Genomic DNA, 18300 nt, shown 5'->3' with positions numbered 1-18300 from the left:
TGTTCTTAAGGCACAGTGGCTCCATTCCTGCTGAGCTGCACCTGGCCTGGCTCCACAGAGTAGCACCTATCCTAATTCATCCTTTGTTTAACGGATGCCTTCTGTTTCTCTTATAGCCCTTATCACCCTATGTGAATCTTGTCTGAGAATCTCCCAAGGACCAAAGGCCTATGCAAAATTTGGTTCAGGAAACCCAGAAAACTGTGGTACCTGAGAAATCGAAGAATCTGCACTTGACTTTGTATCTTTGGGAGTTCCTTTCAGGTTGTTTTGAGCATACAGAAATTAACTGGCTAAACTGTAAATAGAAAACAAAAATGCGCTGGGCGAAGGGAAAGTGCTTCAGTCCTTAGAGGCTGGACTCCCCTGCAGCCGAGAAAGGCTAGATTCATTCTTAAGGTGCCTCTGAGCCTTCAGTCCTCGGGTCTGCGTGAACCCACACACCTGTGTGGGACACTTCTTAACAACATAGTATTGAATACTTTATAACTTCAGCAAGAAGTTTTCCTGAAGGGTAGTGGTAAATGACACCAGACAGGTGATAATCACATTTTTGATGTGCTGTGGATGTTATCAGACACTGCTCTCCCTTAATCTCCATAGCCATATCCTAGAGAGGTTAGAGATATCCAGCTAGACTGCCTTTTCATTCCTGACTGGCTTGGGGTCAGTTGTGAAGGGCCACAGTAAAGAATTTAGAGGTGAGATCTGAGAAGCAGATAAAGATGTCTGTTCTTGGGGAGGGGGGGGCATTGACAGGAGCATGCGAACATGTTGTGTGTACACAAAGACCAGAGGTTGCTATCGGGTATTCTCCCCTGCTTCTCCACTTTGAGACAAGGTCTCATGTAGCCTGGGCTGGCCTTCAATTCATTACATAGCTAAAGATAACCTTAAACTTCTGAGTTCCTGCCTATACATTGTGAGTGCTGGGTCCCAGGCATTCTCCCCACCCCCAGATGACAGCTGCATTTTCACTTGGTGCTGGGATCAAACCCAGGGCTTCCTGCATGTTAGGCAAACACTATACCAACTGAGTTTTTTCTTGGCCTGAGAACTCTTTTCTTAATTACAGCTTAAGGGGTCTTTCAACTATAGGATTCATAGTATTTTTCAATTGGAGACTGGAACAAATAAAAAATGAATTCATGAATGTGACTTACTGATTAAAAAGATATTAACTTACGTTCTAACAATAGAGTAGCCTATGGCTTTCAGACCTGAGTGGGAAAATGTGGGACTATTCAAATCTTAAACTATCTGAGAAGTACTAAGGAGAACCTGTGTGAAGCTGGGCATTTGGAGGTGTGGGCAGGAGGATAAGGAGTTGAAGCTCATCTTCAACTCCCCCAGATCCTGTCTAAAACCAAACAAACACCAAACCCAGGCCATTGCAGAGACTTGATCTGGGGTCCTCAGGAGGTGAGCTGCCCTCCCTCCACAGACTGGCACAGCCAGGTGTTGCATCTCTGATGGAAGTGTAGTTCAGAAGGGGGCTCCCCTGGCCACCGCAGATTTTCAAATGTACCATCACTCCTCTGCCTCTGTCTGAGCTTCCAGCAGAAGACATCTCTGGATGCCTCTGTGGTACCTCGGTATAGAAAAAGAAACTGAAGATATGTCTTCATTCTGACTCAGCACCAGGACTTCTCATTCCTAGCTTTTCCCTCTCTCCCCCGACAATGCTGCTAACCTGGTTCCTCCACAGTGAGAAGACCACCCAACCCAGCACTGTTCTGCTTCACCTGAGCTGATGTGCTTCCATAGGAGGCCTTTCTCCTTTAAGATATTTAAGTCAAATGCCAGTACTGCACTGTTACAAACAAAGTTGACCAGTGACTTACGCTGACATTTGCCTCCATTAGTCGGGTCACCATAGAAGCCGGATATGCAGGTCTCGCAGTGCTTGCCGGTGGTCAGGTTCTCACACTTCTCACAGATACTCTGATTAATACATTTGCTGTGTCCATTGCACTGGCAAGCTGAAAGGCAAAGAACTGTAAGGGTTCTGTGTCTCCCGCAGGAAGACTGGGTGAGTAAATTTCACAGATTTATTTGCATGTGCTCTAAATGTTAATCACCAGAGTTAGTTGTGCATGGGTGTCTGCGCCTATAGTTCCAGCTACTAGGAAAGAAGAGGCAGGCAGCATCCCTATCCTGTGGACCCATCCTGCTTAAGCCCAGAGGTCTGAGGTCAGCCTGGGTAACACAGTGAGATTCTCATCTAAAAAAAAAAATTGTTTTCAATAAATAAAAAATAAAGAAAGGAAGGAAAAAAAGCTGGGTGTGGAATTCAAGGCCATCCTTAGCTACGTAGCAAGTTGAGGCCAGTCTAAAAAACACAAACAAAATAAAAGAAAGTTCACTAAAAACTAATCTGAGAAAATAAAAATACCAAAACCAAATTAGTCATGAAAAACCAAACATATTATCAAAGCAAGGTGAAAGTCTACAGCAATATAAAAATAATTTTTGTTGTTATTCACTATAAAGACTCATGCTTATGACAGTGTACTTGAAAAATAAAGGAAAGAGGGGAAAAAAATCAAACATAATCCCACTACTCAGAAAACCTGGTTCATATTTGGTATTTTTCCTTTCAGGATTTTTAAAATTATTTTTCTTTCTTTTCTTCTCCTTTTTAAAAAATCAGTAATAGTAAGTGACTATCCAATAGCTAAGTCATCTGGACAAAAATAAATAAGCAGAGAAACTTCAGAATTAAACGACTTCTTATATAAAATGAATCTAACAGCTATCCACAGACTCTTCCACCTAAATGTCAAAGAATATACGTTCTACTCAGCAGTAATGGAAGCACATGCTGGGACACAAAGGAAACCCTAACAAATACAAAGTCTATGTATCCTATCTGCCCATTATGTAATAAAACTTAAAATCAACAGTGAACAAAACTCTAGTAAGTGTATAAACCCATGGAGATTAAACAACTCATTACTGAATGATGAAAAGGTCAAAGACAAAAAAATCAAAATGTTCCTGGAACTAAATTAAAATGAAAACACAACACGACAAATCCTCCAGGATACATTAAAAGCAGTTCTAAGAGGAAAATGAGACCTGAGGGCCTCCTTAAGAAATCCAAGAGTCCAAATAAATGACTTAATGATGCAAGGGGAAATCCTGAAAAAACAAGAACTAAACCCAACCCAAACCCAGTAGATGACAAGAAATAATAAAAATTAAAGAAGAAATTAATGAAATGGGAACAACAAAAACAAAACCAATACAAAGAACCAATGAGTCTCTAAGAGCTGGTTCTTTAAGAAGGTAAGAAGAGTGAGAGGCCCTTGGCCTAGCTAACCACAAGAAAGGAAGAAAGAAATTAGCAGAATCATAAATGAACAGGGAAACAGTATAACAGGCACCAAAGAAATACAGAATGTTATAAAGAAATATTTTTAAAACCCATATTCCATTAAGTTGGAAATCTAAAAGGAATGGGTGAATTTCTTGATTCATCCAAACTATCAAAGTTAAATCATGTGGCAATTAGCAACCTAAACAGACCATAGCAAACAAGGAGATTGAAAGAGTAATAAAAAGCCTTCCAACTAAAGAGAGTCCAGAACCAGATAGACTCATAGCAGAATTCTACCAGACTTCAAAAAAGACAACAATCAATAATTCTTAAATTATACATATACTACACACACACACACACACACACACACACACACACACACACACACACACGAATAGAAGGATCACTCCCAAACTCATTCCCAAAGCCAGAATGACTCTAATACCCAAACTAAGTAAAGACAACAAAATAGCCAAACTACAGACCAGTATCCCTGACAAACACAGATGCCAAAGTCCTCGATAAAATACTAGCAAACACAATACAAGTATACATCAAGAAGATCATCCATCACAAGCAAGTGGGCTTTATCCAAGAATTTCAGGTTGGCTCAACATATCTAAGTCAGTAAATAGAATAAATCACATAAGTAGACTTAATGATGAAATCACATCATTATCTCAGTAGATGCAGAAAAGGGCTTGGAAAAAAAATCCAAAATGCTTTCATGATAAAAGTCCTAGAGAGAACAAGATTGGAGTGAACATAACTTAGCATAATAAAAGCTGTATATGACAAACCCACAGCCAACATTATCTTAAATGGGTGTGTGTGTGTGTGTGTATGTGTGTGTGTGCAATCCCATTAAAATGAAAACTAAGACAAGGCTGTTCACAATCCCTATTCCTTGTCAATACAGTGCTGTAAGCATTAGATGGAACAATAAGGCAGGAAAAAGAAATTAAAGGGATATAAATAGGAAAAGAAGAAGTCAAATTATCCCTTTTTATATATGACATGATATTATACACAAGAAATCTCAAAAAGTCCATCATTAAACTTCTAGAAACAATCAACAATTTCACTAAAGTGACAAGGTACAAAATCAACTTTCAAAAATCAGTAGCTCTGGGGCTGGAGAGATGGCTCAGCAGATAAGAGAACTGGCTGTTCTTGCAGGGGACCTGGGTTCAATTCCCAGCACCTACTTGGCAGCTCACAACTGTCTGTAAATCCAGTACCAGGGGATACGATGCCATCTTCTGGCCTCAGAGGGTACTCTATGCACATGGTGCACAGACATAAGTTCCAAAAAAACACTCATACACATACATTTTTTAAAAATTAAACTAAAAAAAATACTGAGAAAGAGCTCATGGACACAATCTTTAAAATACCAAAGACAATACAATATCTAGGAATAAACGTAACCATGGAGGTGAAGGACTCCTACAACGAAAACTCAAAATCTCTAAGACAGGGATCAAGAGAGGCACTAGAAAATGGAGTCATCCTGTGTTCATGGATCATTAGAATTAATATTGTGAAAATGACCATTTACAAAAAAAATTTACAGATTCAATGCAATCCCAATCAAAACACAAACAACACTCTTCACAGAAATAGGAAAAAAAAAATCCTAAAATTCATATGGAACCAGCAAAGACTCTAGATAGCAAAAGCAATGCTGAGCAAAAGGACTGAAAGTGACGGACTACCATCACAGATTTCAAGGTATACCACTGAGCTAGAGGGATCAAAACAGTTTGGTATGGGCACAAAACAGACATGCAGACCAACAGAATAAAACAGAAGAGTCAAACATAAATATTTATAGCTACAGCCATCTCATATTTCACCAAGCGGCAAAGCACATACACTGTAGGAAAGATAACATCTTCAACAAATGATGCTGGGAACACTGGATGTCCACATGCAGAAGAATGAAAATAGATCTGTATCCATCACCTATCACAAAAACTAACTCCAAAAGAATCAAAGACATAACCCAAACACTGCAACTTCTAGAAGAAAACACAGGCAGTACCCTACATGATGATATATGTGTAGGAAAGGACTTTCTAAGGAGGACTCCATGTGCCCAGGAATTGAGGCCAACAACTGGTAAATGAGACTTCATAAAGCTAAAAAGCTTCTGTGCAGCTAAGAAAAAAAAAATCAACCAAGTGAAGAAGAAATCCAATGGGGAGAATCTTTGCAAGCTATACATCTAACAGAGGATTAATACCCAGAAAATCGAAAGAACTCAAAAATCAGAGTCAAGGAAACAAACAACCCAATTTAAAAATGGGCTGGGGATCTGTGCCGGCGGCTTTTATGTCAAGGTTTATTCTTATAAACAGGTAGTGAGAGAGCTGAACCAGGATACAAAGGCATCTTACCTGGACAGTGAATGAAAGACCAGTTGTATCTGCTGCCCTCTAGACACATGCTGGAGTTCAGAAGAGGCTGTGGATACACATTTCCAGTAGAGGCCTGTGAAGGCATCCTCACAGGTCCTTTATAGCTGCCCTCGATACATTTCCCTTTCCCAGTATTGCTAGGATCAGTACACCAGCCACAGCCTGGTTGCTCCAAGCAATGGCTGCAGGTACAGTAGCCAGAGCAATTTTCAGCTATTAAAAAAAAAAAAAATTAAACTTGTAATTCACTATCACAAGTAGATTTCAATTCACTGATTACTTTTTCTTTGACAGATGTTTACTTCCTTGAATTAATACTAATACTAGTACCTTATAGTGACCACAGAAATGAAATAATTTAAAGAGCCCAATATTTTACACAACATAGAACAGAGACTTTTCCCACCTTTTCAATACAAGGATGTTGGAAGTAGAAGGGACCTATGAGGTCCTCTACTGGAAATCACTTTACAAACAGGCAGATTAAGATGCGGAGACATTAGAGATTGAACATTATAGAGATTGAACTATAATATGACCCTGAAAAAGAAAAGTTATTCTGTACCCTGTGACCTATCTAGATTTATATGATTTACTGCCTGGATCATTGTACCCAATTCTATATACACATTTTAACCTGGAAGGACCAGCCTAACCATCTTCTGAACAGACTTGAGCAGAAGGTCAAGTTCAACTTGCCTGTAAATGTTCAAAGACTCGGTTCACTTACGTGGGCAGCTGCTCATTGTATACCACTCCATACACTGGCCAAAAGGGAAGGAGGCCACATAGGCATTGGAGTCTACACACTGCTTCATGTTGCTGCACCACATGCACTCAGAGCTGCTGCTAGTGCACTCGCCACACGCTGTCCGCAAGGCACATGGTGTCCGGCACTGCTTGGCACTGTGGTTTGCTGGGAATTAAGCCCAAAATGGACACTGGTCAGCTAAAATCAAAGACTTTACAATACGCATTATGAAATCAGTTCAGCACTGTACTACATGGAGGAAAGCCCAGGAAACTTGGGAGTCAGAGGTTCTATTTATTCAGATGTACTGAAGCATTTAGGGGAGGGAAATGGACTTTCTTTTCAGAAGGCACTGAAGACAAAGGTGGGCAAAGATTGACGAACTGTGTGTATGTGGGGGGGGGTGTCTCAGAACTAACCTGAGTTTGTTAAAGTCTACACTGAAAAAGCTGAGGGATGGCAGCATTCAATTCACCAAAGCATTTAGCATCTAACAAGGAGGAGAAGCTTTCCTGTAAGAACTGTAGAAGTCCAGGGAGCTGGAGAGATGTCTCAGGGGTTAAGAGCATGCACTGCTTTTCCAGAGGACCCGAGTTCACCTCCTGACACTCAGTCAGGTGAATCATCACCAGCTGTGACTCCAGCTCCAAGGGGTCTGACACCTTGGCCTCCAAAGGCACCTCTACTTGCATTCTCCTCCCTCCCTCCCTCTCTTCCCCCTCCCTCCCTCCCTCCCTCCCTCCTTCCCTCCCTCTCTCTCTCTCTCTCTCTCTCTCTCTCTCTCTCTCTCTCTCTCTCACACTCACACACACACACACACACACACACACACACACACACACACACACGAGATTAGAAGATAAATAAGTATTTTTTAAATATTTTAGAAACCCTCTCCTAAGGCAGATCCCATGCTGTGAATCTCCTCTACACCTCAGTATTACTCAGGCAAAGTACTGGGAATGGAATGCAGCCTCCCAAAACAACCCACACTTGCCCCTCTATTTCTGAGTTCTCATTTGTGTGTGGTTGCCCTGGGCCTGCCTTCATGGAGCCCAACCATAGCCTCAGCACAGGACTGTCACAGCCTGGGGTTGCTCTCAGTGTCTTGCCATGGCCAACCCCCACCCCCCACCCCACCACAGTAGCTTTCTGAGTACTGTCCTGACCTGCTGCTTTCTAAAGGTCTCTTTCTTCCATAGCCTTTCTCTGCCAACACCAAGGAATTTTACCTTTCAGAACGAGTCTCAACACTTTTATGCTCAACAAAGCAGTCTAGCTCGATACTAGATTATGTTCCCTCAGTCATTTTATTGCTGGTTTGAGTATGACTCAAACCAATCAGAGGCAAAGACTATTTCCTTCTGCACTGGGATTTGTTTGAAATACGTATGCCTGGATCGGTGTTCTCGAATTGGTACCATGAGTATTTTATACATCTCAGTATCCCATCAACTATGTCTCCTATGCTTTCCTAGCAAACCTCTCGGAGCCCTGGACCCCTCCGTGTCCTTACCAGGTCTTTCACAAACACTGCCATTGAGTGGGTTGATGCAGGTTGCAGCCTTCAATCCCCGAGTACTAGGCTCTGACAAGATCCCACAGAAGCCAGCATCACTGGGCTCAGATGGCATCCACTGCAGCAAACTATTTGTAAATGGGGACATATCCTCCCAGCACCAGTAAGACACATTGATCTTCCGAAGACCAACCCATGGAGTCAGAGTGAGCTTGGACTACAGGCAAAAGAAACACAGTTATGAATACAACCGCTGTCTTTACCAAAACAGGATTTGGCATAAAAACCACTAGTTTTGGGTATACCTCACAGATAAGTGGAAAGCTCCTTATTCCCCAAACTCAGGCAAGGTAGATTAAAATAAGTGATCATTTCAATATGATCGTTTTGCAAAGCATAAAAATATCTCAAAGAAGATAACACAGCAAGACTCCCAGAGATCAGCAGTAAAGCAATAATCAAGTTTCAAACTACTTATGCTCTATGACAAGTGCTATAAAGAAATGATCATCCACAAATATGGTTCATAAATAAAGTCACCTTACTAATACTTATAAAATATTGGTTGTATGCCTGACCACAGATAATTACCTGAGCCTCCACGGCCAGTTCAGATTTAAAATTTGTACCTTTAGCCAAGGGGCACAGGCTGACACATACATTTTCTTTTCCAGTTTCCCTGCTGTGCACCTGCCAAAACTCGGGCTCATCTGTGTTGTTCGAGGTGACAGATTTCCTTCTTCTTTGAAAGGTGAGATCATGTGTATATGTGTATGTGTCACATTTGAGCTAGTTATCTAACGCCACACTACATTTTATTTTAAACAGTCATGAACCTGTATAATACTTTCTGCTTCCTCTGCTTTTGTTGCAAGGAGTGAAACCCAGTGTCTCCTAGGCCTGCATTCTACCACTGAGCTCCTGTCTTGGATAGCCCTGAAATTTCTTTCTCATTTCAACTTTATTTGTTTGGATTTTTTGAGACAAAGTGTCCCTATATAATCCTGGCTGGCCTGGAATTCCCTATATAGACCAGGGTGGCCTTGAACTCACAGAGATCTGCTTGTCTCTGTCTCCTGAGTGCTGGGATTAAAGGCATGATGCACAGTGCCTGGTTCCCTGTTGCAACAAACAAACCTTTATAGGAGCTGGAGAGATGGCTCTGCTGATAATGCTGCTCTTCCAGAGGACCAGAGTTTGGATCCCAGCACTCACATCAGGCAGCTTACAACTATAACTCTAGCTCCAGGAGCTCCAACACCCTCTTCTGGCCTCTGTGGGCAGTCCCTTCTCCCCCAGGCTCCCTCAGTATCCATTCTAGCCTCCTGGCCTTCTCCCCCAGATACCTGTCCTCCTTATAATCCACATGATTTGTTCACAGCACACTCGTTCTCCTCTCGTTTCTTCTTGCTATCTCAAAATCTCCACCATTCTTTCCAATTTCCCGAGCCCTGGCCATGCCTAGTCTGCTTCTTTTTCTGTCTGCTCTGGATTCTTCCAGATGCCTCTGGATGCTTTCTCTCTCTTATTCACAATGAAAAAAACCTCCCCATTAATGGGCCGGTCATGTCAGCAGTTCTTCACTGTCCCCTCCCCCTCATACGCCTTGTGTCAAACACCTGGGAGGGGCACAAATGGACCCCTTCCCAAGGGGCCCAGCCTCTCCCAGCCAAACCAAGGTGCTGATTTGACCTCCCTAAGGTATGGATCATTTGTTTCTGCTGGCTTCTGCCACCCACCACATTTGACTCAAAATTCTCAAGTCCACCTATCCAGCTGTTTCTCCTCCACCTGCTCTACTCACTCACCTCTTTGTCTACTCTGGTGTCATCTCAGAGCTGACTGCTCAGTCTATGTCTCCCTCAGCTCCTGGAGTCTACTTCTGCTACAAAAGCCCTGCCAGTGTGGCAGACACAAAATGTATGCTAGGGGCGCAGTAAAGAAACTGCAGATACAACTGCTCCATTATTAGGGTAAGGTTTTTTATTGTGAGTAAGACAGAGAAAATATCCAGAGGCATCTGGAAGAGTCCAGAGCAGAGAGAAAGAGAAACAGACTGGGTATGGCCAGGACTAGGGAAGTGGGAGAGTGGGAAAGAACAGTGGAGACAACAAGAGACAAAGAGAGAATATGGGAGGTGGACGAATCACGTGGACTAGAAGGAGGACAGGTATGGGGGGGGGGGCAGGAGGCCAGCATGGACTTTGCAATGTGTAACAGGTACTTGGGATAGTGAGGGGCCTGGAGGCTGGTATGTGCCTTGATATGCTGATAGGCACCACAGGTAGCCATATGTTTTTTCTACCAGAGGTAAGAAAATGACTCCTTTTGACAGATGAGAACCTGTAGTGGGTAGCTGTACAGCTTTGACCTGAAAGTACTACCCCCAGTGAGGCTTCTAGTAACTGTCACGCCTACCTATGGCCTGCCCCTGAGGCAGGGTGAGACGGGAACCCTTAAGACCCGAGATCCAGACCTGCTGGCTCTCTTGGTTCCTGGTAATCCCGGATGTTGGATGGTAGATCGAGCAAAGACCTCTAGAGAACACCACTGGACTGCACTTCACCTCTCCCAGATCCTGTAACCTATCCCTTTACTTGTTGTAAGTAAAACCTTCAAATAAACCTCCCTTTTAACTATGTGGAGCTGCCTTAATACTGCCACCAACAGGAAACAGTTTCATAAGTTCCTGAGGAATGCTAGCTTTTATCTAACTGCCAGAAATCCTCCTATAGTCCAGTATGTGCTCATTTCTAGATATACAGACTTCCTGAGACTTAACAGCCAGGACCCACACCATGCTTCCACATGTCATGAGAAGTTGGTGCCAAATTAGAAATGCTGTGCTGCACTCTGTTTTCTCCTGGCTAGACAAAAACATATACTCCACATCTCTCTGTACCACAGTCAGCACAGATGGAAAAATTGCTTTGTGAATATCTACCTAATTGACTGGAGCATCAAAATTCTTGGATTTTGCATGAAAAATGACAAATGGAATCATGCAACATCAACTAGAAACCGTTCAAGAGCTTGGCTAGCCAGTAAGAGAACTTGGACCTTTCTGAATTCAGAAGCCTTAGCAAGAAAGTGCCCTCTTCTGGGCTAGCCAGGTCTTATACTTTTTATTGGGGATCACATTACATGCTATAATAATACCTTAAGGGAAGCAAATGGCTTAATAACACCTAGCTAACTAGCTTTGTACTATCCCTTCTCCCAGGAAGAATCTAAATATAAAACCAACATGAATTAATCTGATGTCACCAGATGTGGTGGTCTGAATAGGTATGTCCCCCATAGACTTTTGGCCTACAGAGTGGCACTATTAGGAGGTGTGGCTTTGTTGGAGTAGGTATGGCCTTGTTGGAGGAAGTGTGTCACTGTAGGGGTGGGCTCTTAGGTCTCATATGCTCAAGGTACGCCCAGAGTTGGACACAGTTCACTTCCTGTTGCCTGCAAATCAAGATGTAGAACTCTCAGCTCCTTCTTTAGCACCATATCTACCTGCACACTGCCTTGCTTCTCATCATGATGATAATGGACTGAACCTCTGAAACTGTAAGCTAGCCCTAATTAAATGTTTGCCTTTATAAGAGTTGTCATGGTCATGATGTCTCTTCACATCAGTAGAAACCCTAAGCCACCAAAATATGTGCACATATTACTATTCATTCCATATATTCATACCTTGTAATTTACTTAATAAACATGACTAATAAAAATATCCAAAGTACTGAAAGGCATTAAAACAAGGGACTCTGAATTACAGGTCCACAGTCTATTATTAGTCATTTACTGGAATTCTGTCTCTGATCAGGTACATGATACACAACTGTGGCCTTCTACACATAAGCTGGGGTTGTGTCCTCAGAAGAAAGGTGGGTCCTAGAAACCAAAGTTCTGAAAATGTTAACTCACCATGCTCTGAGATGACTGCATTAACCGAAGATGCTTAAGAACAAATTCCACCTTCTTCTGGGATGTAAGGGAAGCCAAAAAGGCATTGTGGTTCCTACAGGACAACTTAGCATTGTCATAATTTTCCTTAGCAGTAGTGATTTTCAAACATGAGTTTCCAACCAAATGCCAGCCAATGCCGCAGATATTTTCTTTTATAAAGGGGAGAGAGGAAAGAAAACAAAATTTTAGAATTATATAGTAGTATATTACTAATTCAATTATTGAACATCTGAGCTCATTCTTCTGATTTGAATTCCAGGTGCTTCATTAGGAATGTGGTGAAAGTATCAGACACATAAGAAAAAAATTTTTAAATAAAATTATTTACTTTTAAAATTATGTTTATATGTGCCACTTGAGTGTGGGTTTGTACATGTGGCTACAGTGCCCACAGAAGCTATAAGGGGGCATCAGATCCAAGCTGAAGTTACAAGTGGTTGTGAGCTGCCCAGAATGGACACTGGGGACCAAGTTTGGGTCCTCTGGAAGAACAGTATGTACTCTTAACTGCTGAGCCTTCTCTCCAGCCCCAGAATAAAAGACTTTTTAAAAGATTCACCAGTAACATTTCCTGGCTCTCAGGAAGTATACTCTGGGTCAATGCTCCTACATCCTAAAGGCACACGTGCTATCATGGTTAGAGATTGGTGCAACTCTTTTTGAAGAAAAATGAAAAAGAAGATTAAAATCTTGAATGAAGAACATACAAATAAATATGTATATGGAAGGATGGGGCAGAAAACTGCAAATGGGGGCTTAGGAGATGGTTCCGTGGGTAAAATACTGTGCCAAGTCTAAGGACCCAGTTCAGATCCTCAGGACACACACAAAAAGCCAGGCATGGTTTTGCTCACTTGTAATCTCAGCTAAGGGCTGGAAGGAGGAGGATGCTTGAGGTTTTCGAGTCAGCTATATAGATAATCAGTGAGCTCAACATTCAGTGAAGGACCTATCTCAAAACCATTGAATGTGGATAGTGATAGAGGAATATACTGAAGTTACCCTCTGGCCTCCAATGCTCACACGCGTACACTTATCTGTACAAAGATGTGCATATACAGAAAAAAGTAAACTGAAAATGGAATTGAACTGGGGAATGGATAAATTTAAGTCTCCAAATGCTACCCTGTTTTCATATCATGAGACAGAAGGTATAAGCAAGTGCACAGGCATACCAAAAATGAGGTGAAAGGGGAAACTGGTTTAAGGAAAACCTCAAAGTAATATGGCACCCAAAGGAAGTCTCCAACCTCCTCCTGTGATTGTGCTGAACTCATCTAAAGATTACATGGAAGCACGGTTGCTCCTAGACACCAGCATAAAAGTGAACAAGCCGCAATTTCCTCCGAACCAGAGCAACAATGTTCCTTGACTGGAACAGCTATTGAGATTGGTGAGAGGCCTGTGGAAAGGTGTAACTTAAGAGCAGATAAACTTGCTCCTCAGAATGTAGTATTGGCAGTGAGTCAAAATTACAGGCTCTCAAGGCCTGTATTAGAAGAATACGCCTTTTAACAGGTACCTAGGTATTCTATTGGATATTAAAGTGTGAGATGCTGTGGGATGTTCTGTATGTTAAATGTGTTGCTCTGATTGGTTAATAAATAAAACACTGAATGACCAGTAGCCAGGCAGGAAGTATAGGTGGGACAAGGAGAGAGAATTCTGGGAACAGGAAGGATGAGTGAGAAGATGCTGCCAGCTGCCGCCATGAGTACTAACATGTAAGATACTGGTAAGCCACGAGCCATGTGGCAAGGTACAGATTTATAGAAATGGGTTAATTTAAGATAGAAGAACTAGATCACAAGAAGCCTGAGCCATTAGGCCAACCAGTTTAAATAATATAAGCGTCTCTGTGTTTATTTTACAAGTGGGCTACAGGACTGCCAGGGCTTGGCGGGAGCTGGAGAGAAGCTCTCCAGCTATAGTGAGACACAAAACAAAAAGCACAAAAAGCCTGTAGTGGTTTGAACAAGAATGATCCCCATAGCTTCACACATGTGAATGCTTATTCACCAGGGAGCGGCACTATTAGAGAAGGACTGGGGACATAGCCTTGTTGGAGTAGCTGTGGGCTTGTTAGAGGAACTTTGTCACCGGGGTGGACTTTGAACTTTCAAATGCCCATGTCAGGTCCCATCTCTATCACTCTCCCTCTGCCTCTCAGCTTATGGATCAGGATTGCAGCTCTCAGCTCTCACTCCAGTATCTGCCTGTGTGCTGCCAGGCTCCTGCCATGATGATAATATCCTCTGAAACTATAAGCAAGCCCCCAATTAAATGCTTTCTTTCATAAGAGTTGCCTCAGTAATGAATGGTCTCTTTATAGTAATAGAACACGGACTAAAATAAAGCCTATTTGGCAAACTAAATAAAATTCGTTCAGAGAGTCCAGATCAACTGCCCTACTCAAGCTTCAGATGTTGGAGAGCCATAGAAGCCCCGCTTCCAAGATATCCTGATCAAGCAAATATATCACCAAGATTTAGTCATGGCTAGCTGGTCTTAGGACCTAAAATCATCACTCTGAACCTCCACTAAAATAGTCAGGAATGAAGTTCACATCAGGAGATGAGGCTGATGCAGAAATCTTTCCTCACTGAACTGTCAGGAAGTGCTTCCTGCGGGGCCCTGACAGCTGCTGAGCTCTAGGACCAGGGAATCGCAGCAGAAGGAGGAAAAGTGGGACATGGTGTGTGATGTGGATCTCAGCTCCCGTCTGATTCTCAGAACAGATGATGCTTCCCTTTATTTCAAAGGCCAGTAGAATAAATATGTGAGAACCATGTTTAAGTTAAAAACAAACACAAAATAATTCCCCCAAATAGTGAGAGGGCTAAATAGACAGAAAATGCTCCTCTTTCCTAGGTTCAACCTAACCTAGGGAGGGAGGATCACGTTTTGGCCCCTCACAGAGGGTATTCCAGTGCAAGGCCTACCTACCAGGCAGAGCAATGCACTCCTGATTCCGAGGCTCCCACTGGCAGTTCTGGTCTAGGGCACAGCTCCTGCAGCTTGTTTTCTTATTGCAGTAGTACATAGGGTTATCCTTGGGGCAACTTTCATACTTGGAAATGGAGATCTAGAACACAGTGGAGAAGTGCTTTTGTTTATATTCCCACAAAGAACTCAATGAGGACTAATAGGGTCCTAAAGACAGTAATATAACCAAGGATGGTAACTGCAGATAGGAAGGAAGGGAAGGAGGGAGAGAAGGAGGTAGACAGACAGACAGAATTAAATAGATAGAATGAACAAGAAGTGGTACTTTAGTGGGAACACCACAGTGCATTCTCACTAACATGCCTTTAGCTGGCAAGGTAGCCCACTGGAACCACCTCCACCACCATACCTCAGTCAGCACTTATCTGTAAAATGTGAAAGCTGAACCTGGGACTTTTCCAGTGCTCCTCCCAACCCCCTGCCCAGAGAAGCAGTATATAACTTTTTATATCTTATTAACTGCATTAAATTGGGAGGAAAAATTGTCATGAACCATTAAAGTCAACAAAAGCTGGGTCACCTTATCTTCTTTAGCCTATTATCATGTGAATTTAAAGTCAAATATAGTGAGCACAAAAGTTATGATAAGTCAAGATATAAGACAAAGACATTTTGTAAAACACTTTTTCTGAGTCACTACACACAAACCTCAGTAGCTATAGAGACCCTTAGAATCAGGATGTATACAACATATCTTCCTAAGAGAAAATCTGAGCAATGGTAAAATTCAAATCTACACTCCATTTTAAAAATAAATCTGCTCATTATTTACAGTATACCCAAATTCAACAAGCATTTTTTTCTTTCCTCTAAAATCCTTGAAAACCAGCATCTGACCTGGCCTTCTGTGCAGCTGTGGTTCACAGGGACACAGTGATCACTGCACCAGTGGCAGTCATTGGTATTGGCTGTGCAGCTGTAACAATCTGTGTGTTGGTCACATCTGTCATGGTCAAGGGCTATGAAGAGAAGAAGAACACATCAACTATATGGCAGCCTCTGTTGAGCAGAATCTGAGACAGATAAGCTCCTAACAATGGTTGGGAAGCAAATGTAGGGTCAAACTCAAAGGGAAAAACACCACCATGTTCAGGTTAAAATAAAACAGATGTAAGCAGACAATTTGAAAAGTACTGTTTTGTAACTGTCCCCTCAAAAAGTATACAGAAAGTGAAAAGCAAAGGTCTGTTAATTAATTTTGTAACACTTCTAAGATATAATGGAAGATCTGGATGGGCCTTTGAATGCTTTTCTTCTCAGGACAAATATCAACGAGTAATAGAATTAACACCAGAAGCTGCCCAGAAGCCAAAGAAAGTAATACAAGAGACCAAGACATTCCTCCTAGCTACAAATGCAAGGCCTATCTGGGCAGGTACATCCAGTGACCAAGAACCCCACAGGAGGGACTTGCTAAGCTGTACTCCATACACATGTGAATTCAAGACTGTGAGTTTCAGAACTTACACACCTTGTAGACCTCACATAATTCCCATTAACCCCCAAATGAGAAGCTACAAAGTCACGCTGCAGCATCTGTGAAACGATCTTATAGACATGACACAAACAATCAGGAAGAGAGGCCACTGGCCTAATGTTACAGAAATTCTCCTAGTCAGTTTGTACCTTAGGCTGCTTTTCCTGCCAGGTTTATTGTAACAGGATTAGGTCTACACAGCAAGGGAGACAAAACAAACAGGTTCACACTGAACCACCTGAGATAATATATTTCTAGTACACTAACATTTAAGCTGATTTTTAAAATTGGTTATTATTCTCCTGATTCTGTTTTGGGAGAGTCAGGAATTCTCACAGGTTCTGGTAATCTGTTTTCTTTCTATCAATGAACCAAAATTCCAATAGACAACATGGTCTCAGGACCCTTATGTCCCCGCACAGCTTAATTTGACACATACTAGGAAATAAAAAGTTTTTATTCCATTCAATAAAAAGTTTTTAGTCTATTCAATATAACTCTCATGTTAACTGCAACATTGGTCTTACTAGATAATGTATGTAGTCTCATACTTTAAACTGATTATTGGAAACAAAATATCTTGGAAGCACTCTTCCTATTATTTTCAAGGATTTTTGTACATGCTAATCACTGAGTTGGTGAAGTGGTGCTTAGGGTAACCACTAAGCAAGTAGATAAGGAGATAAAACTGTAACAACTCAGGGGCCTGAGAAGCAGGGACCTTAGTGCATCTGACATGCTGCACTGCTGTAACCAGCTAAAGAGGCTAGAAATACTCTTCGAGAACAGCAGCTCTACCACTGTCCACCAGAACAATTGGCTATATGCTATCCCCCAGTCTTATCCTTAACATCAGACCTTTATCATCAATATAGCAGCCAATAGCCACATAGAGTTCTTTTATTGTTGATGTTCTTGGCTTTTGTCTCAGCCTCTTGAGTCTTTGGACTATAGGCATGTGCTACTATACCTGGCTCACTACATGCACTTTTATAAAACTAAAAAATAAATAAAACAATCAGCCCCATAGTCAGACTAGCCACATTTCAAATATCTGATAGCACTAGCTTGCTAGTGGCTACTATACTGAACAAAGAAAAGTATGTAACATTTCCATCATCAAAAATTTTCACAGGTAAGGCTGGTGGTGCATGCCTATAATCCCAGCATTCAGGAGGCTGAGGGAGGAAGTTCACAAGTCTGAGGCTAGTCTGAGCTAGGCAGTGAGACTCTGCTTCAAAGAATCAAAATCCCACTAGACAGCATGGCCTCAGAGCACCTGCAGCCAGACCTGGAATTGCTATACAAAGTCTACAGAATGTTGGGAAGGGTTATCACCTGCTAACAGCTTCCAGGAGCCACAAGACCCCTCATCCAAAGACCTTGTACAAGTTATTAATAAATAACCAGAGAATAAGGTAAACATAAAAAGTGCACAGATATCAACTTCCTTTATAATTCAGATAAAACTAGATCTTTAAATTCTAAGTAGAAAAAAAAAACATACTTCTTTTGGAAAAACATTCTGCTTTTAACTTTTCTGCTTGCTCTTCAGTCGCCAACTCCCAGGAGGTACATCGAGATGACCCTGTGTCCCACAGACACCGGATACCAGGTCCTGCTGCTACACAAGCTGCCTCACTGCGGTGCGCTTCACACTGCTCCGAGGTAAAGACTAGGACGTCACTGAGGAGGAGGCTGTTGAAGCCACCGAACACATACATGGTACTAAGAGGAGAGAGAGAAGGAATTTACTGAAAATGCACACGACATATGCATGACATATGGCTGGTTTTGGTTGTTGGCTTTGAAATTGGAGAGAGGTTTCACTGTGTA

The 18300-nt window shown here is 42.0% G+C and overlaps 1 protein-coding gene across 2 annotated transcripts in view; it reads right to left on the bottom strand.

Moving 5' to 3' along the window:
* The window catches only part of Atrn (attractin), a 141518-nt gene that overhangs the window by 56990 nt on the left and 66228 nt on the right, over positions 1-18300 (bottom strand). For both annotated transcript variants that reach the window (XM_028878586.2, XM_028878587.2), the window contains exons 12-19: positions 17972-18192; positions 15825-15946; positions 14928-15066; positions 11940-12130; positions 8016-8235; positions 6479-6664; positions 5728-5961; positions 1845-1982 (exon numbers count right to left, since the gene is read on the bottom strand). In XM_028878586.2, coding sequence (XP_028734419.1) covers positions 1845-1982; positions 5728-5961; positions 6479-6664; positions 8016-8235; positions 11940-12130; positions 14928-15066; positions 15825-15946; positions 17972-18192 — 1451 coding nt within the window. The remainder of the gene's footprint in view (positions 1-1844; positions 1983-5727; positions 5962-6478; positions 6665-8015; positions 8236-11939; positions 12131-14927; positions 15067-15824; positions 15947-17971; positions 18193-18300) is intronic.

Source organism: Peromyscus leucopus, chromosome 4 (assembly GCF_004664715.2).
Source record: "Peromyscus leucopus breed LL Stock chromosome 4, UCI_PerLeu_2.1, whole genome shotgun sequence".
NCBI classification, from domain to species: Eukaryota; Metazoa; Chordata; class Mammalia; order Rodentia; family Cricetidae; genus Peromyscus; species Peromyscus leucopus.
Note: the sequence above shows the minus strand (reverse complement) of the source record. Positions and strands in the feature narration are given on the sequence as shown.